The 17,787-nt window shown below is 35.6% G+C and overlaps 1 protein-coding gene and 1 long non-coding RNA gene across 2 annotated transcripts; one reads left to right on the forward strand and one right to left on the reverse strand.

The window, feature by feature from the left end:
- LOC107619781 lies at positions 6,693 to 8,958 on the forward strand. Its single transcript, XR_001615789.2, has 2 exons — positions 6,693 to 6,889; positions 8,693 to 8,958. It is a non-coding gene; the product is annotated as an uncharacterized LOC107619781 (long non-coding RNA).
- Positions 16,323 to 16,784, reverse strand: LOC110266946. Its single transcript, XM_021112037.1, has one exon. It carries the CDS (start codon positions 16,782 to 16,784, stop codon positions 16,323 to 16,325), a length of 462 nt encoding a protein of 153 aa, XP_020967696.1.

A 17,787-nucleotide genomic window follows, 5' to 3' on the forward strand; every position in this document is an offset into this window, starting at 1 on the left:
AAATACATTTGATTTTAAAATTATTTTATCCTCCAATTTTATCAAAATATTTATTCATATTTATCCTTTTTTCTTTATAAAATTTTTAATTTCTAACCCTAATTTTCAAATTAAAAATCAGAACCCTAACTCCCAAATTGAGGAACCTAACCCTAATTTTACCCTTCCTTACCAAGTTACCATCACTCAGCCGCACCCTACCACATTTCATCCCCTTCAACGTAACAAACTTTAGAAATGGAAAATCAAAGAGAGGAGAGTAATGCAGAGGAGGAGAGATCGAGCAAGAGGACGTCGCTGCTGTCGCCGTGGGTTATTTCCGCCGTCCCCGCCGTCGTCCTTGGAGACTGTCCTTGCTGCAACTGAAGCTTCTACTGTCGCCGTCGAGTTACTCCCGTCGCAGAGCCTTCAATGTTACCACTATCCGCCCCTGGAAACAGATCTCATCGCCGCGCTCTGCTGCCACGAAGTCCTCGCGTCTTGCCGCCAAGGGTTCCGTCATCGTCGTGCCTTGCCTCTGTCATTGCTAATCCACTGCCGCTGCTACCAGGGCCCGTCGCCATCACTGTCGCAAGCAGAAAAGGGGGAAAACGAATAGAATGTGAGGGAGAGGAGGAGTTCTCATCGTTTTTGTACGCCCAATTATCGCTGTTGCTTCCAATCCCATCGTTACTGTTGCGTCGCCGCCTCCAGAGTTCGTCGCTGTCGCCAAAGTCCGCCGTGAAGAGTAACGCGAATGAAAAAGAAAACAAGGAAGTTACTAATGGGGATTTGAAAAAATGGCTCTGTTCTGCCTCTGCCTCCGGGTTCCGCAAGTTGCCGGAGTCCTCAGCTGCCGGAACCAGCGTTGGAGCTTCCCATAACCACTACTGCTGCCGCCATGGAAGCGGGTGTTGGAATTGCCGATGGAGCTGCTGTGTTTAGCAATTTCCTCAGATTGCGACATCAATGTAGGGGATATTTTATTAAATTAAATATTTTAAACTTTGAATGCTTGAAAAGTTTACAGGATTATTGCAAATAGATGAATACTTGATATGTGATGGATTTTGGTTGTGGATTAAATGTGTGACTGGCTGTGTCTCTGGTTGATTTTACAATAGTAAGGTAGAACATGTTGATATGTATATACTGAAGTATGCAAGAGTATGTTGAAAATACTATGAAGTTAGTGATGTAAACCTGATAGCAAGGAAGTTTTGTGCTAAAATGATGAGTGCTTGCTTGCTCTGGTAGTGTGAACTATTGTTAAATAACAGAGGTAAGTTATCAAATTGTGATAGCATATTTAACATGATTAAGTCATTTTAAAGTTATATGAATACTGTAATGTCTACAAGAAAAAAGAATTTAAGTATGTGTTGACAATATTTATGGCTTTTTCTGTTTTTATGTTTTATCTGCTGTAAGTTCAGCTTTTTTCTATTCATTCACACATTCAATTCAACTCTTCTATAACTGGCTATTCTCTTTTCTTCTTTATTTGTAATTTTGATCTTAGGCCTTTTGTTGAATGTGTTGGGCTGTTCATTTCTCGTGAGGATGGCTTTCCTTGTCTGCCTCATTATCCTCCCTTTAATCTTTGGTAAGTAATTTATTTCTCATTCTATATTGTGGATCATACAATCTAAATTGATCTTTTCAAACATCATAAAGGGACTATTTACGTTGCGCAAAACTGAACTTATATGGGTTGTCTCCTATTTCAGTGCAAGGGAAACCATCCAAGGCTGTTATTGTTACTTTGGAAGTTCTTCTTTTCAGGTTTGAATTTTTCATTGTGACAACTATTGAGGTGTTCAAAGAAAAACTTGAAGAGCAACGAACACGGGAAGAGGAAAAATTATCTCGAGTGAAAGCTCAATTGGAAGCTCAACAAGCCGTTGTGAATTCACTCATAGTGCGCTTTGACAATGAAAGAAACTAGACAATTAAAGGTACTCCTAAAATTACTTATGCTTTTAATACATATTCATAAATGATTCATACATTATTAGTATAGTTTAATTGTATATGGATAATGTCCTATTATTTGGTTTGATAAATTTGGTTGTGTATTAGCTGAGAAGTAAGTAATGAATTGGTTATTTTTTATGGAACCGTAGACAGTGGAAATATCCAAATTTTAGGGGAGGTTTTGTCAAAATTTTTATAAAAATTTTGGATAAAAGTTAATGAAAAAAATTATAATTGGTGTTATATCTTATTTCTAATTTTTTGTTTCGCTTTTTCTTATTTATAGGAGTGCTAAAATGGTGACAACATGCTATCTAAAGGACTCAAGAACATTTTAATTCATAGAGACACTAATCTATGTTACACCTTTAACTTTTGGTTGAACTTGTGTAAGAAATATAACTTGTAGAACTAATCAATGTAGTCACTAATGTTATTTTATTTTAAAACAATTTTAGTTAAATGAAGCATGTTTGAATTATCTATGTTTTTACATATTATATAAATATTGACTTGTTTCGTGAAGTAGTTAATATATCAGTTAATTAAAAAATAATTTGGTAAATTATGCATGCAATTTGTATTAAAAAAGTTGTTACAAAATAAATATTGCGTTTTTGTAACTAAAGAAAAAAAATGTTACAAAATCAAGTTATATTTTGTAACAAAATTTTATGATAGGAAAAAATATATTGTCACGAAAAATATTTTGAAGATAAAAATTTGTTATCACTTTTGTAACGAATTTTGGTTTTTGTATCAAAAAAATTTGTTACAAAATATTAATTTGAATTGTAACAGTACCATTTTTCGTTACAAAAACTTTTTGTAATGGAACATACTGCAACGGCCTTTTTTTGTTACAAATTTCTTTTGTTTCAAAATTCCGGTTTTTTGTAACATTTTTTTGTTACAAATATTACTTTTTCTTGTAGTGACCTTTAACAAACTTTAACAGAATACTAAATTTTGAGGGTTCCGATAAAGAGTGTTAAGAGAATAATTAGAATCAAATTAGATCAATTAGTATCATTTGTATTTATATAGCGTATCTGTATATTAATTGTAGGATTCTATGCTTTTATGACTTTGATCCTGTTAGCAGCTATATATACCCCTTGTACATTATACTTTCCACAACACACTCAATAATACACAAATAATTTCTCTTGTTTAGTCTCTTGTTTCTAACATGGTATCAGAGCCATGGTATCCTCTCTGAAGAAGATATGTTATTTTTCTTTTGGTGAAATCACCGTATTTTTCATACTTTTCTTCTATTCTATTTTTCTTGTCTTTTGTCACTTCTTTGATGCTTTTTCACCTCACCGACTAGCCTATTCTTTCCGTCTTGTGTCTTTTCGAGTCGAATGATCAAACACTAATGCCATGCACAGTTTACCTGATCTAATGGAGAAATCATAAACTTTTCGCTCTCTTTCGGCAGTTTCGTTTGCGTTTCCTCGTGGCAGTTCCGTCTGCGTTCCTCGTGGCAGTTTCGTTTGCGTTTCCTTGTGGCAGTTTTGCCTGCGTTTCCTTGTGGCAGTTCCATCTGCGTTTCTTTCCGATAGTTCCGTCTGCGATTCCTTCCGACAGTTCTATCTGCGCTTTCTTCAAGTAGTTCCGTTTGCACCTGTTCTATCAGTTTATGCATTTTTTATTTATTTGTTTCAAATAAGTTTGAGGAGGAATGTTAGTATATATTAGGATCAATTAGCATTCATTAGAATTATTTAGTATATCTGAATATTTATTATAGAATATTACGTCTTTATTATTACAATTCTCTTAACACCTATAAATACCCTTTTATATTGTATCATTCCAGACAACTTGAATATACACAAATATTTTTCCTATTGCTCCCTCATCCCTAGAATAATTAGAATCAAATTAAATCAATTAGTATTATTTGTATTTATATAATGTATCTGTATATTAATTATAGGATTCTATGCTTTTATAACTTTGATCCTGTTAGCAGCTATATATACCCTTTGTATATTGTACTTTCCACAACATACTCAATAATACACAAATCTTTTCTCCTATTTAGTCTCTTGTTTCTAACAAAGAGAAATTACCGTACTTAGGAAGAAAGCCAGGACAGACCTGCGGTAACTCCGACAATGGGGTTGACAGCGAGGGCTCCCTCCAGTGAATATCCAACAGTGGCGACAGCGAGGTAGCAACGACAGCGGCGGCGGCGACAAGCTTCAGCGGTGACGAACCCAGTTTCGATGGCGGCAGCTTGTGAAGACAAGGACACTCCTCCGCGATGACAACGACAACACTGGTGCAGACTCTGCAAATGGTGATGACCCTCCGTAAACCCTCTCTCTCTCTCTCTCTCTCTCTCTCTCTCTCTCTACCGTGCTCAGGAAGAACACCGGGACAGAGCAGCGGTAACTCTGATGGTGGCGCTGACAGTGATGGCTCCCTCCGGTGACTACCCAACAGCAGTGGCAGCGGCAGTGAGCTTCAGCGGTGACGGTCTCAGTTTTGATGGCAACAGCTCACGGAGACAGGGACGCTCCTCCGCGACAGCAACGACGGCGCTAGCGCAGACTCCACGAATGGCGACGAGCCTCCACGGACCCCCTCTCTTTCCGTCGCATCTCCCTTCCGCGACGGCGTAGCTAGCAGCAATGAGGACGAACGGCGTGGGTGACGGGTTCGGCGGCGACCAGCTGGCGGTGGCTCCTTCACTCTCCTCTCCTCCCTTTCTCCCTTCACTTCCCTTTCCTTCTCTTCCCTTTTCTGTGCGTGTGTGCGTGTGTACGTGCGTGTGTGCGTGTGTGTATGTATGTTTGTGTTTTTGGGAAGGGAATGGTGGTGTGGTAAAGGGGTTAGGGTTAGGGTTTTTAATTTTGGTAGGGTTTCTGATTTGGGAATTTAGGGTTAAAATTAGAATTTGGTAATTTTAATAAAATTAGAGTATATTATTTTAATTTTAATAATTGACTTTTAATCAAGTATTCTAATTTAAAATTAGAGATAATATAATTAATTTTTTTTGTTTATAAAAATTAAAGTATCAAATTCCAAAATCTCAATTATTTAAACTAAATTATATAAAATTCTTATTCTCTTACAACTACTAAGCTTTATAATTTTAAATATAGAAAATTATTCAATAATTATAAAATTAAATAAAATTCCTAGTTTAATTATCAAAACCTAATTTAATTACTTTTGATAAAATTATTTTTGAAAATAAAGTCTTTAATGAATAAATAAATTAAAATTAGCTCATAATAAGATTTTTTTGAAAATTTTAGGTCTTACAATGCATGCAGAGCGCGTGTTACGGCAACGGGATTGGTTGCAGAGGGAATCGGCACTGTGCAGAGGATTTGGCGCAGACGCGAGCTTGGCCTTGTAGATGCGAGCGGAGATGCGCAGGGCGATGCGCTGGACGATGTGGGCGGCAATCCGGTGGTCTGAAGGAAGGGGTGGGTCGCGATCACGAAGGTGAGGATAGAGCTTCTTGTTGATGCACAATGGGGAAAGGGGAAAGACGTCATATTGGAGCGGTCTATTGCTGAGTAAGTTTTCATAACGGTCCTTAAGATTCACGGAATTATCCAATTTGGTTCTCGAGATTTCAATTTCATTGTACTAGTTCCTCATATTAAGCTCAGGGCACCATAATAGTCCTTGGGGATCTTTTCGGCACTAACTCGACTATCGTAATACTAATGTAATCATCCTTTGCCACGCAAGTGTCCAACAACAAGTTGACGTGACAAGATTTTAATTGTACTCAATTTGGTCCCTCCCTTTGTAATTGACCCTAACCCTCTTTGCTCCCTCCCAATCTGAACGTTAACTTTTGGTGCTTGCTTCTTCCTCTCGTTCTTCTGGTTCTTCTTCCTCTCATCCACTCCGGTCAAAATTCATTACAGCCAATTATCTTGCCACTTTAACCACACAAACACGCAAAACATTCTCACTGTTGTTTAGCTAAACGCACTTTAATCATCTTCGTCCCTCCAAAACCCTCTCAATCCCCCTTTTTTCTCTCTCAATTACCCTATTCATTCTCCATTCTCTTTTTCTTTCGCTCTCGTTTGGATTTCTCAAATTCTAAGGTTAGGAATTTCTCCTTTTTTACTTCAACTTTTTTTACTCTGAGAGTTACCCACACGGTTTAGACATGGGGGCACCCTCGCAATTTCTTCTTCAATGGAGGCCACGACTACCATTGCCACTGCCGTTGCTACTTGCGGCACCTCTCTCCAGTTGATGCCACCTCCATAACACAAGGAATTGTGTGTTATTTCCGAGCACTGTCATTTGTCGAGACACCCTGAAGACAAGGTACTGGTTTGGTGTGTCAACATCTCGCATTGTGTTTGTGGTTTAGGGGAAACAATGCTGGAATATGAGTGTCGTTCTAAATATAAAAAAAAAGATGATTCCATCTTTTTGTTTGTTTTGTTGCTCGGGTTTGGCCTGGTATTTTGATGCTGTATTTCTTTTTTTTCTCGTTTGAAAACACGTTGTTTGGTGAGTTTTATGATGGATAGTATGGTCATCAGTTTTTGGCAAGTGCAATGAAACATCTAAGTTCTAAATACTTGATATTCAATTTCTAGCTCTTATTTATATTTAATTGATTATTGTGTTATCTGTTATCGAGGAAACAAGGCCTAGGTGTTGAGATTTTGGTACCATAGGGTTGAGTTCCGATGATTGCATGTCGAAATTAAGGTTGCTGCTGAACCACTGCTAGTATTCTGGTTATTTTTTATTGAGAATTTTGCGATGTTAACATTCTAGGGTCAAGTTCTGGTAATTGCATAGTTGAAATAAAAGTTGTTTCTGTTGTTGCGAAAGTAAACGGAGCTGTGGATGCAGCCGCTGCTATTGCTGGCCGAGAAAAAATGGACTTATCACGTTAAAATCGTTGCGGGCTTGATTCCTTGAGGTAGGAAATTGCTTTAAAACTTAAAAATATTTTGAGCTTTGAATACCTGTCAAGTTTAGTAGATTAATGCAAATAGATGAATGCCTGTGAAGTAAATAATTTTCTGTTGTGATTGAAAGGTTGTGTTTGTGGTTGAATTGGTTGATTTTTGAATTTCTGGAGAAATAGATTGAATATGTTGAATTTTGATTTTCTTTGATTGAAATTGATAATGATTAGTTTTGAATGACGTATTGGAAACATTAAATTGAAAGGTTGATTTTGTTGTGTTAAGGTTGAAAAGAGGGAATCCGTGGGTGGTAAACTCCGGTTTTTAGGGGAGGTGCTGCTTGAATTTTTTTGAAAATTTGAAGAAGTTTTGGTTATGATTTTGGAAATGAGTTTTGGTTTGAATTAGTTATCAAAAGAGATAAGCCTTGAATACTTTTAAGAATTTTTAAGAGAATCGAATTTTTATGATTTGGTGGATTTGTGATTTTAACTTATTTGGTTTTTAATAACAACGAAAAGAGATTTGATTAACTAGCTAAATATTTTAAAAAGTAAATTAATTATAAATTCAAGGGTTGGGAATATGAGAGTGAGTTTGAGGTTTTAATAGAATTAACATTGGAGTTGAGAGAAAGAGAGTTATTTTAAGGAATATGATGATAATTGTGTGATGTTTGATTTGGAGGTAAGTTTGGTAAGTTGTTTGAAGGTTATACTTGAAATTGAGATGTGATAAGTGATAATTGGTTTTGATTGAGGTTTAATAATGATTTCGAGATTGAGAGAGAGGATAATGATTAAGTATAATTGAGGTATGGTGATAATTCCGGTTGATTATAGTGATGTGGGATGATGACTATGATTGATGATGATGGTTATGTTATTAATGACTCGATTGGTGATGAATGAGGCATTATTGAGAATAATGTAGATATTGAAGAATTATGATTGAAATATTCATATGGCTTATGTATTTGGAATATCTGAGACACGAGTTTTCCTGGGTAGACGCAATGGCTTGCCACCACTTTCTCCAGGTTGAGATTCGATACTTTGTTGATCCTTTATCGCAAGATGTGACCAGGCAGTTTAACTCCCTGGGTTCCCCCATGGGCATGCATATATATATGAATTTTGAGTTTGAGGATTTTTCCCATGGATATTTGAGCTTGAGGATGCGTCCACAGAGGGATTGTCCAATGGTTAGCTACCAGGACATGTCGGGTTGGCTATATAACTGACAGATGAGCTCATCAGCCATAGGACAGGTATGCATCATATGCATTTTTGTATGTTTTGCTTGAGTGTGCATTATCTTGGTTTGCCTAAATGATTAACCGTGTCTATCTGCTACTTGCTCCACTTGTTGTATATGTGCCCTATCTGTGTTTTTTTGTCTGATTTGTATGTGTATGTATCTCAGAGACCCTCTTTGGTAGAGGTGTGATGAGGGTGATTTTTTATATGTGATGACGGAGGTTGAGGCAGGATGGATTAGGTGTTGCTTTATTATTCTAATTTATGAATTGGTTGGATAGGAGTGAGCGATGTAAGTTGGGTAGGAATCCCTTAGGCATGTCTTTGGTCCTTTTAATCTCTTTAAACTATTCACTTTACTGATTTGTAAAGTAAAGGAGTTTCTTTACGACTTTTCAAAATATGTTTTTCCATAAAGCTTTTTCAAAAGGTTATTTCAAGGATAAACTATTTTTATAATGAAATTAATTCTATATTTGCAAATATTTCTTTGCTTTGATGGTATTCTCTTTCTAGTTAAGAACCTGCGAGGACGATGTTCTCACTCTCCTATAGAATTTCTTTTTCAGTGACAGGTTCAGGAAGCTTTGGCAGGAAGTCGCGACCGAACTATGGAGCTTTAAGTATATATGTGTTTTCTTTTTCTGTATTTGGTTTATTCTTAGATTTTATTTTCCCCTCGTCGTTTATTGTATTGGTTTTTAGAGGGATAAGACTTGTATTTGAGGAATTGTAAATAAGGCTATATATTTAATATTATGTGGATATAATTGTGTGATTAAGTGGTTTAAAGTAAAGACTTTTCGTTTTCAGAATTGAAATGCCATTTGTATTTGTGAAGGCTTAATATTAAATACATATAGTACTAAATTTAAAGAATTAGAGGTAAGTAACGTCTGAACTTTTAGTATGATCATGAGGTGTTAAAAGTAAGGGTGTTAGACCCAACAGAGGATTGCTTGCATTGACAATGGTATTTCAACATATCTGACACCAACACCCTATACTTGGCATTTCTTCGAATGCTGTAATTCTTCACTGCCAAGAGAACAACATCTCTACTCATCAACTTGTGTCCCACTTAAAATTCTACCCCTCTATCTGTGTTGTAATCCTCACTGTCGCCAAGATTGAAAGAGCTCGCTAGTTGCATCACATCCAAATTAAGAGTGTGATAATGAGAGAGAACTTTTAATAACTATGGAACAGGCAACAGGAGAGGAAGAAGAAGTTGAACACCTCCATCAGCTGGAGTATCCAACACATACTCCCTAGACGACTCACTATGTTGGACGATCCGGTATCGACAACATAATCTAAATTAGACTCAGTCAACTCTATGTCAACATTACTCCGCAGATTGGCAAAGTGAAATGGTCTCGCTGGGACTGAGACTGCATGGGTATTGAAGAAGATGGCCCAGAACCACCAAACACATCATGAACATCCGCATACAACTCCATCACATGTTGCAGCATTAGTCTATCATGCACATCAAACGTTATACTAACCTGCTTATTGGCTTCAACCCAAAACGTCCCCTATTAATAAAACCTGTACTAGACAGCGCTGATAGAAATCTATATGCTACTCGGCAAATCTCCTTCGAAGTGGTTGCTCCCATGTTGATCAATATGACATTCTTAAGAGCATCTAGAAAATCAACACGGAAAGTACGCAACATCACAATTGAATTGCACTCAAATATTACCCTCTCATTACCGTTTCTATTGATCCCGTTAGGATAAACTACTACAAAAGAAAAAATTGATTACTAGCCATTTTTTTGAGAAAAAAAAGGAAGAATAAATAGAATAAAGATAGATGCATAATAGATGATCTAAGAAATTGCTTGTACAAATATTTTTTAGAGTAAAGTATCGTTTTTGTCCTCAACGTTTGGGGTAAATCCTATTTGTGTCTCTAACGTTTAAATCGTCCTATTTGTATCCCTAACGTTTGTAAAAGTGATTCAAAGTTATCTTGCCGTCAATTACACATCATGAGCGCTTTAGTTTGAGTTTTAAAAATCTCTTGTTGAAGTTAGAATATAAATGTCTGAGATAGAATCGATGATCCACTCCAAAAAATAACTCATCAAAAGTTGAAACTAATTCCTACAACATTTATATAATTCACTTTTTTAGGATATAATTGAATCTAAACACAAATAGTGGGTATAATATTAAAATCAAACACATCCAAGTAAGACCTAATTGAGAATGAATACATCCAAGTGAGAATAATTGAAAAATATAATCTGATTTGTTAGTATAATTGATAGCAGGATAACATTGAATCACTTTTATAAACGTTAGGGATACAAATAGGACGATTTAAACGTTAGGGACACAAATAAGACTTACCCCAGACGTTAGGAACAAAAACGATACTTTACTCTATTTTTTATCATGTATCTAGAGTGCAGTAACCTCTATTTATTTAAGCGCATACTCCGGATACAGTGCTACCAAATTTATTATGGCTATATCCCAAATACAGTGCCAGAAAATTGGTTAAGAATGTATTTCGAATACAATGAACCCGACTCATGAATATTCGAATTGTGTTTTTATTTTATTCTGGTATCTCTGTACTCTAAATATGTAAAGTAAACACAAATACATAAATATGCTATGGATTAACATATTTATAAATATTATATTTAAATAATTTAAATAAAAAATTTCTAAATGGAAGATTTCCAAGGTTCTGAAAATCGGACTGGACCAGTCGGTCGAACCGATTCAACCGGAAACCGACAATGTAAGCGGTCCGGTCCTCCTCCTATAACCGCTCACAGGAAAACTGCTGAAAAACCGTCGAACCGGCCAAGAACCGGTCGGTTGGGCCAGACCGATAACCGGCCGGTTCAGAGTAAACGACGCCGTTTTAAAATTGTTAAAAAAAAAAAAAGAAACGGATCATCCACGCGTGACCCACCAACCCCCCCCTCTCCCCTCTTCCCCAATCCTTCATTCATTCATGTACTGGAGAACAGAGAACTCTGATCGAAGAAACCCTAGCCGCCTAGCCCTCCATCGTCGCCAGCTAACCCAGGTCCTCAGCGCTGCCGCTGTCCCAGGTCCCTAGCACCGCCGCTTCTTCCTCTTCCCCGTGTCCGGAACCCAGTAACTCGGCAGGTCCTCTTCAGCTCTTCATCTTCGCTGGCTTCTCGGCACAGACTCAGGTTAGTGGCTTCTCGTCTTCATCTTCACTGAATGTTTGGTCTTCTTCAATTTTTTTGTTCTTCTTCTTCACTGAACCCTAGTCTGCTTCGGTCTTGGTTTCAACTGTTTCAAGTTTGGTTCTGAAGGTTGGTTCTTCAATTCTTCTTTTGGTTCTGTCTTGTATTTGCTGGTTGCTAATGGTGGAAATTTTACAAATTTACAAATTTTTATGTATGGTTCTAATTGTATGGTTCTGTATATATGGTTCTGATGGCAGTTACTGATAGTGTTTTACTGGTTCTGATGGCAGTTGCTGACAGTGTTTTACCAGTTTTGATGGCAGTTACTAATAGTGTTTTACTGGTTCTGATGGCTCCTAATTTGTTTGTTACAATATTATTGAATGTTGTAGGCAGAATTTAGATATGGTTTTGTTGAGGATTTTTTTTATTTTTCATTGTGATTAGTGACTTGTTAAGCTGCTGTTGTTGTTATGCTGCTGTTTTGTTATGACACTGTGATTGTGTGATATTTAGAAGATGGAAGAGCAAGAACCCAAGATATGAAGGAGTTGTATTTTTTGTGTAGTGTTTTAAATTTGGAAGATATTTTAGGATGTTTATTTATAATTTATTTATTATTTTATTCTAAAACGATTTTTCTGGTTAAACCATCGGTTAGACCGGTTAGACCAGTAAACCAACGAAACCAGTAACTAGAGCGGTTTGATGACCGGTCTGATTTTTAGAACCTTATAGATTTCACGAAATCCAAAATTTATATATAGTTTGTATTAGATTGTATTAGATATGGCGTATATAATATTTTTAGAAGATGGAAGAGCAAGAACCCAAGATAGTTTGTATTAGTTTGTATTTTTTTTAACAACCCGATAGTATGAAGTAATAATATTTTTACTAAGAACCCAAGATGAACAAAAAAAATACAACTCCTTCCATTTTTTCAGCTCTTGGCTAACTTTTAGAGTACGGTTTGATTGTCAAACTCTAACTTGTAACCATTATTATAATGAATTATGAATGACTTAAGAAACTCATTTCTTAATTCATTCAAACCCCTTGGCCAAGGTATTGTTTATTTCATTCATTATAATCGTAGAGCTCAAACTCATTACCATAGTTGATGGATTCCATTTTTACTAATCATTAATTCTACAAGTATTTAAATCATACCCAATGTCTATTCAACTAACACCGTAGGGTGTTAGGTGTCCGGAATCAAAGTATAACAAATACATTATCAATTACTATGATAGTCGCAGGTCAAAGGAAAATTCTAATATTATGTTCATCATAAGAATATCCTATTGACAAATATACGGTAACTATAACTATTAGGAATTCTTAGAGTGAGTCAGTTCAATGGTTATATCTCTATATATACCATTTATATATATAATTTAATAAAATCTCCCACTTGTACTAGAGCCAATGACATATTGGATCTAGGGCATACATGTATTTCCAACAAAATCTCCCACTTGCACTAGAGCCAATCAGTCATATATTTCAATCCCAATTCCCACATGTGCTTATCAAACTCTTTTGATCCAAGTGCCTTAGTGAATGGGTCTGCTGCATTATCCTTCCCAGCAACCTTTTGAATTTCAACGTCTCCACGTTCAACGATCTCTCTTATCAAATGATACCTTCTCAAGATATGCTTAGATTTTTTATGTGATCTTGGCTCTTCTGCTTGTGCAATGGCTCCATTATTGTCGCACAGTAATGGAAGTGATTCTTTAATTGAAGGCACCACACCAAGCTCGTTTATAAACTTCTTCATCCACACAGCTTCTTTAGCAGCCTCACTTGCTGCTATGTACTCAGCTTCAGTTGTTGAATCTGCTACAGTAGCTTGTTTGGAACTTTTCCAACTCACTGCACCACCGTTTAAGGTGAAAACATAACCTGAAGTAGATTTGCTATCATCTTTGTCTGAGGCAAAACTTGCGTCAGTGAATCCTTTTGGTATAAGTTCAGAATCTCCATAGATGAGGAATTGGTCCTTGGTTCTTCTTAAATATTTAAGAATGGATTTAACCACCTTCCAATGTTCCTCACCAGGATTTGCCTGATATCGACTGGCTACTCCTAGCGCATATGCGACATCAGGACGTGTACATGTCATGGTATACATGATAGCTCCCACTGCACTAGCATATGGTATTCTACTCATGCGTACTCTCTCTTCAGAAGTTTTAGGACAATCATTTCTACTGAGAGTAATTCCAGTGCCTATTGGTAAATAACCCTTTTTGGAGTTTTTCATGTTATACCTTTTCAATATGGTATCAATGTACATAGATTGTGAGAGTCCGAGCAACCTTTTAGATCTATCTCTATAGATCTTTATTCCTAGAATATAGGCCGCTTCTCCCAAATCTTTCATGGAGAATTGTTGAGATAGCCAAATTTTGGTATTTTGCAATGCTGGTACATCATTTCCTATTAGTAATATGTCATCAACATAGAGTACTAAGAAAATGACTGTACTCCCACTAAACTTTTTTTATATGCAAGGATCCCCTTCACACCGGATAAAATCGAACTTTTCGATTGTCTTATTAAAGCAAATGTTCCAACTTCTAGAAGCTTGCTTTAACCCATAAATGGCGCGTTGCAGCTTACAAACTTTACTATGATCAGACTGAAGTGTGAAACCTTCAGGTTGTGTCATGTACACTTTCTCTTTGAGTTCTCCATTAAGAAAAGTTGTTTTCACATCTGTTTGCCATATTTCATAATCATAGTATGCTGCTATAGCAAGTAGAATCCGAATAGATTTGAGCACTGCCACAGGAGAAAATATTTCTTCATAATTTATTCCCTCCTTTTGACGGTATCCCTTGGCAACTAGACGGGCTTTATAGGTCTCTACTTTACCATCTGCTCCAATCTTTTTCTTGTAAACCCATTTGCAACTAATAAGTTTTATGTTTTTTGAGGGTTCAACCAAAGTCCAAACATTGTTGATCCTCATAGACTCTATTTCGGATTTCATGGCACTCTGCCATTTTAGACTTTGGGAACTCTACATTGCCTCTTCATAAGTCTTAGGATCATTATCATCATAATCGATCCCATTTTCCACATCATCTTGCACCATTATGTTTAGCCTTAGTGGTGGACGATGTTCTCTTGTGGATCGTCGAAGAGGTAGTTCTTGTACCAAATTTGGAGGTTGTTGAACCACTTCCAAAGGTAGTTCAAGGATTGGTTCATTAATCTCTCTTTGAACTATTATTGGTTCGTTATCCTCAACTCTTGAAGATGATAAATTTGGTGTTAGTTTGAATACATCCAAAGTTGGTTGCTCAACTTGAATTTCATATTCTTGAGCTTGTACTATTTCATTGATTTCTTGAACTTCATCAAGTTCTATTTCTTCTTCTTGTCTTCCTTCAGAAAGAAATTCCTTTTCTAAAAAGGTTCCACCTCTTGCCACAAACACTTTATGATCAGAAGGGTGATAGAAATAATAACCCATTGTTTCTTTAGGGTAACCAATTAATCTACATTTATCGGACCTAGCATCAAGTTTATTACTTTGCAATTTCTTAACATATGCTGGGACATCCCCAAACTCTAATGTGCTTGAGATTTGGTTTTCGTCCTTTTCATATCTCATATGGTGTTGAAGAAACTGCTTTAGTGGGTCTTTATTTAGTAAATATGCTGCTGTTTCTAAAGCATAGCCCCATAAATTCAATGGAAGATCAGTAAAATCCATCATGGATCGAACCATATCTAATAGAGTTCGATTCCTCCTTTCTGAAATACCATTGTGTTGTGGAGTACCAGGAGGTGTCCATTGAGAAAGAATCCCATTTTTATTTAAGTACTCAAGAAAATTATCATTTAAATATTCTCTTCCTCTATCAGATCTAAGCACCTTAATGCTTTTACCTGTTTGATTTTCAACTTCCCTGCGAAAAATTTTGAACATTTCAAATGACTCAGATTTGTGTTTCATAAGATGCACAAAGCCATATCTAGACATATCATCAGTGAAAGTGATAAAATAGGAATATCCTCCTTTGGCTTGAATTTTCATTGGTCCACAAACATCTGTATGTATTAGTGCCAATAATTCTGTAGCCCTTTCTCCATGTCCCATAAATGGAGTTTTGGTCATTTTTCCTTTGAGACAGGATTCACAAGTTACATATGATTCATAATCATATTTGTTAAGGTAACCTTCTTTATGTAACTTAGAAATCCTTTTTTCTCCTATATGACCAAGTCTACAATGCCAAAGATATGGTTCATTTACTTGATTATTCCTCTCTTTTTTGAGAGTAGAAACATGCATGACAGAATTACCATTTAAATCGGAAAGAATATAAATGCCATATTGGAGATAGCCATTTACGTATAAGTCATCACCATAATAAGTAGAACAAATGCCATTTTTAATATTAAAATAAAAACCACGTTTGTCCAACATAGAAACAGAAATAATATTTGCAACAAAATTAGGAACATAATGACAATTCTCCAATATTAATGTCTTGCCCGTAGGCATTGCTAAAGAAATAGATCCTATAGTTACAGCAGCAACATTTGCTCTGTTCCCGACTTGAAGGTAAGTTTCTCCCTTCTTCAGCCATCTACTTACTCGTAGTCCCTGCAACGAATTGTAAATATTATGAGCACTTCCGGTATCTAATACCCATATAGAAGAATTAATAGTAGCTAAAGAAATCAGGAAAACTATTTTCAAGCATGTCTTACCTTCCTCTTTGGTTTTCAAAGAAGCAAGGTACTCCTTGCAGTTTCTTTTCCAATGACCTTTGCCTTTACAATAAAAGCATTCAGCATCATTTTTGTCAGCTTTTTCTTGTTTGCCCTTGGATTTGATCACACCACCCTTAGGTGTCATGGTTCTCTTTTAAAATTATTCTTTCCATTTCCTTTTGCTTTCAACTTTTCTTTCTTCTTAGAAGAGATGCCAACTACCATAGCAACTCCTTTCTTTTTCTCATATGCAATTTAATTCTCATAATCAATTAGCATGTTGAGCATTTCATGAAGATCACAGCTTACTTTAATCATATTAAAACTAACAATGAATTGTGAAAAAGTTTCTCGAAGAGATTGCAAGATCAAATCTTGTGAAAGTTTTTTGCCCAATTTGCATCCCAACTTCTCAAGTTGTTCAATAAGATCAATCATCTTAAGAACATGGGGTCCAACAGGAGAGTCCACATCAAGTGTGGATCTAAACAAAGTTTTGGACAATTGATATCGGGCCGTCTTACTTTGTGCACCATATATCTTCTTAAGATGTTCAACAATAGTTGGTGGATCCGTATCCTGATGTTGCCTCTGAAGATCAGAACCCATGGATGCCAGAATAATGCATTTGGCAGTAAGACAATTTTCCAAGTACTTCTCATAAGCCTTGGTTGCCTTATTATCAATACTTCCATCCTCTTTAGGAACTGGGACCATTACAGCAGGCTTATCGATTATATCAATTAACCTTTCATGCATAAGAACAATTCTTAAATTACGATACTAATCATCATAATTGGCTCCAGCCAATTTGTTATTTTCAAATATGCCACGCAGTGATAGAGTAGACATATTATTCATGAATCTAAAAGGAAAAAACAAATATAAGTACGTATTCACACATACAAATAACACTTTCTACAATAATTATTATTATAGAAAATTAAGAAATCTTTATTTCTTAAATTAAGTGTTAAAAAAAATATTTAAAATCATGAATTAGTATCTTGGTTGTCAAGTCATTACTCATACATTTTTAAACAGATGATTAAATGTATCACATACAATTTTAATCCCAAATAATTACCTGGTTGTCAGGTTATTATTTAATTGAATTATATTTTATACCCTTAGGTTGTCTAGGTTCAAGTAAAAATTAATTCATTCCATGTATCAAATACATATATAAATTTTATCCTTGAGTACGAATCTCCTGGTTGTTAGGTAACTCCTCGTAAACAAAGTATAAAATTTATTTATCCTTTTTTTCTTTCAGTTTTATTTCATAAATAAATAAAAAATAATAATAATAGTATGTTCCTTAAGATACATATAATTTTATCCCATATAAATTTATAATTTTGATAATAGCATCCCATGCCATTATTAGAAATCACATTCACTATAATAACAAAACTTAAATTAATCCTATTAATTCTGTAAATTTTTGCAATAAAATTTTAAACACAAAAGGGCCATGGCTCTGATACCACTGTAGGATTACAAGTGTTCATAACACGCAGCAGAAGTAATAAAGTAATCCTATTGATCTATTTTGTGCTTAAAACTTTATTGAAATAAGATGGGTTAGATGTCAATACCTGAGTATCCTAGTGAATGAAAACTTTCTCCTTCGATAGTACGAAGGTACTATGTATATCCACATTGAGACTGATCCTTGTTGTCAATTTCTTGACCAATGGATTTAACTGAGAAATTT

This window comes from Arachis ipaensis, chromosome B09, assembly GCF_000816755.2.
Source record: "Arachis ipaensis cultivar K30076 chromosome B09, Araip1.1, whole genome shotgun sequence".
In the NCBI taxonomy this organism is placed as follows: Eukaryota; Viridiplantae; Streptophyta; class Magnoliopsida; order Fabales; family Fabaceae; genus Arachis; species Arachis ipaensis.

Coding starts and splice junctions, on each gene's coding strand:
- LOC110266946 (XM_021112037.1), bottom strand. CDS start 16,784: ATGGTCCCAGTTCCTAAAGAGGATGGAAGTATTGATAATAAGGCAACC.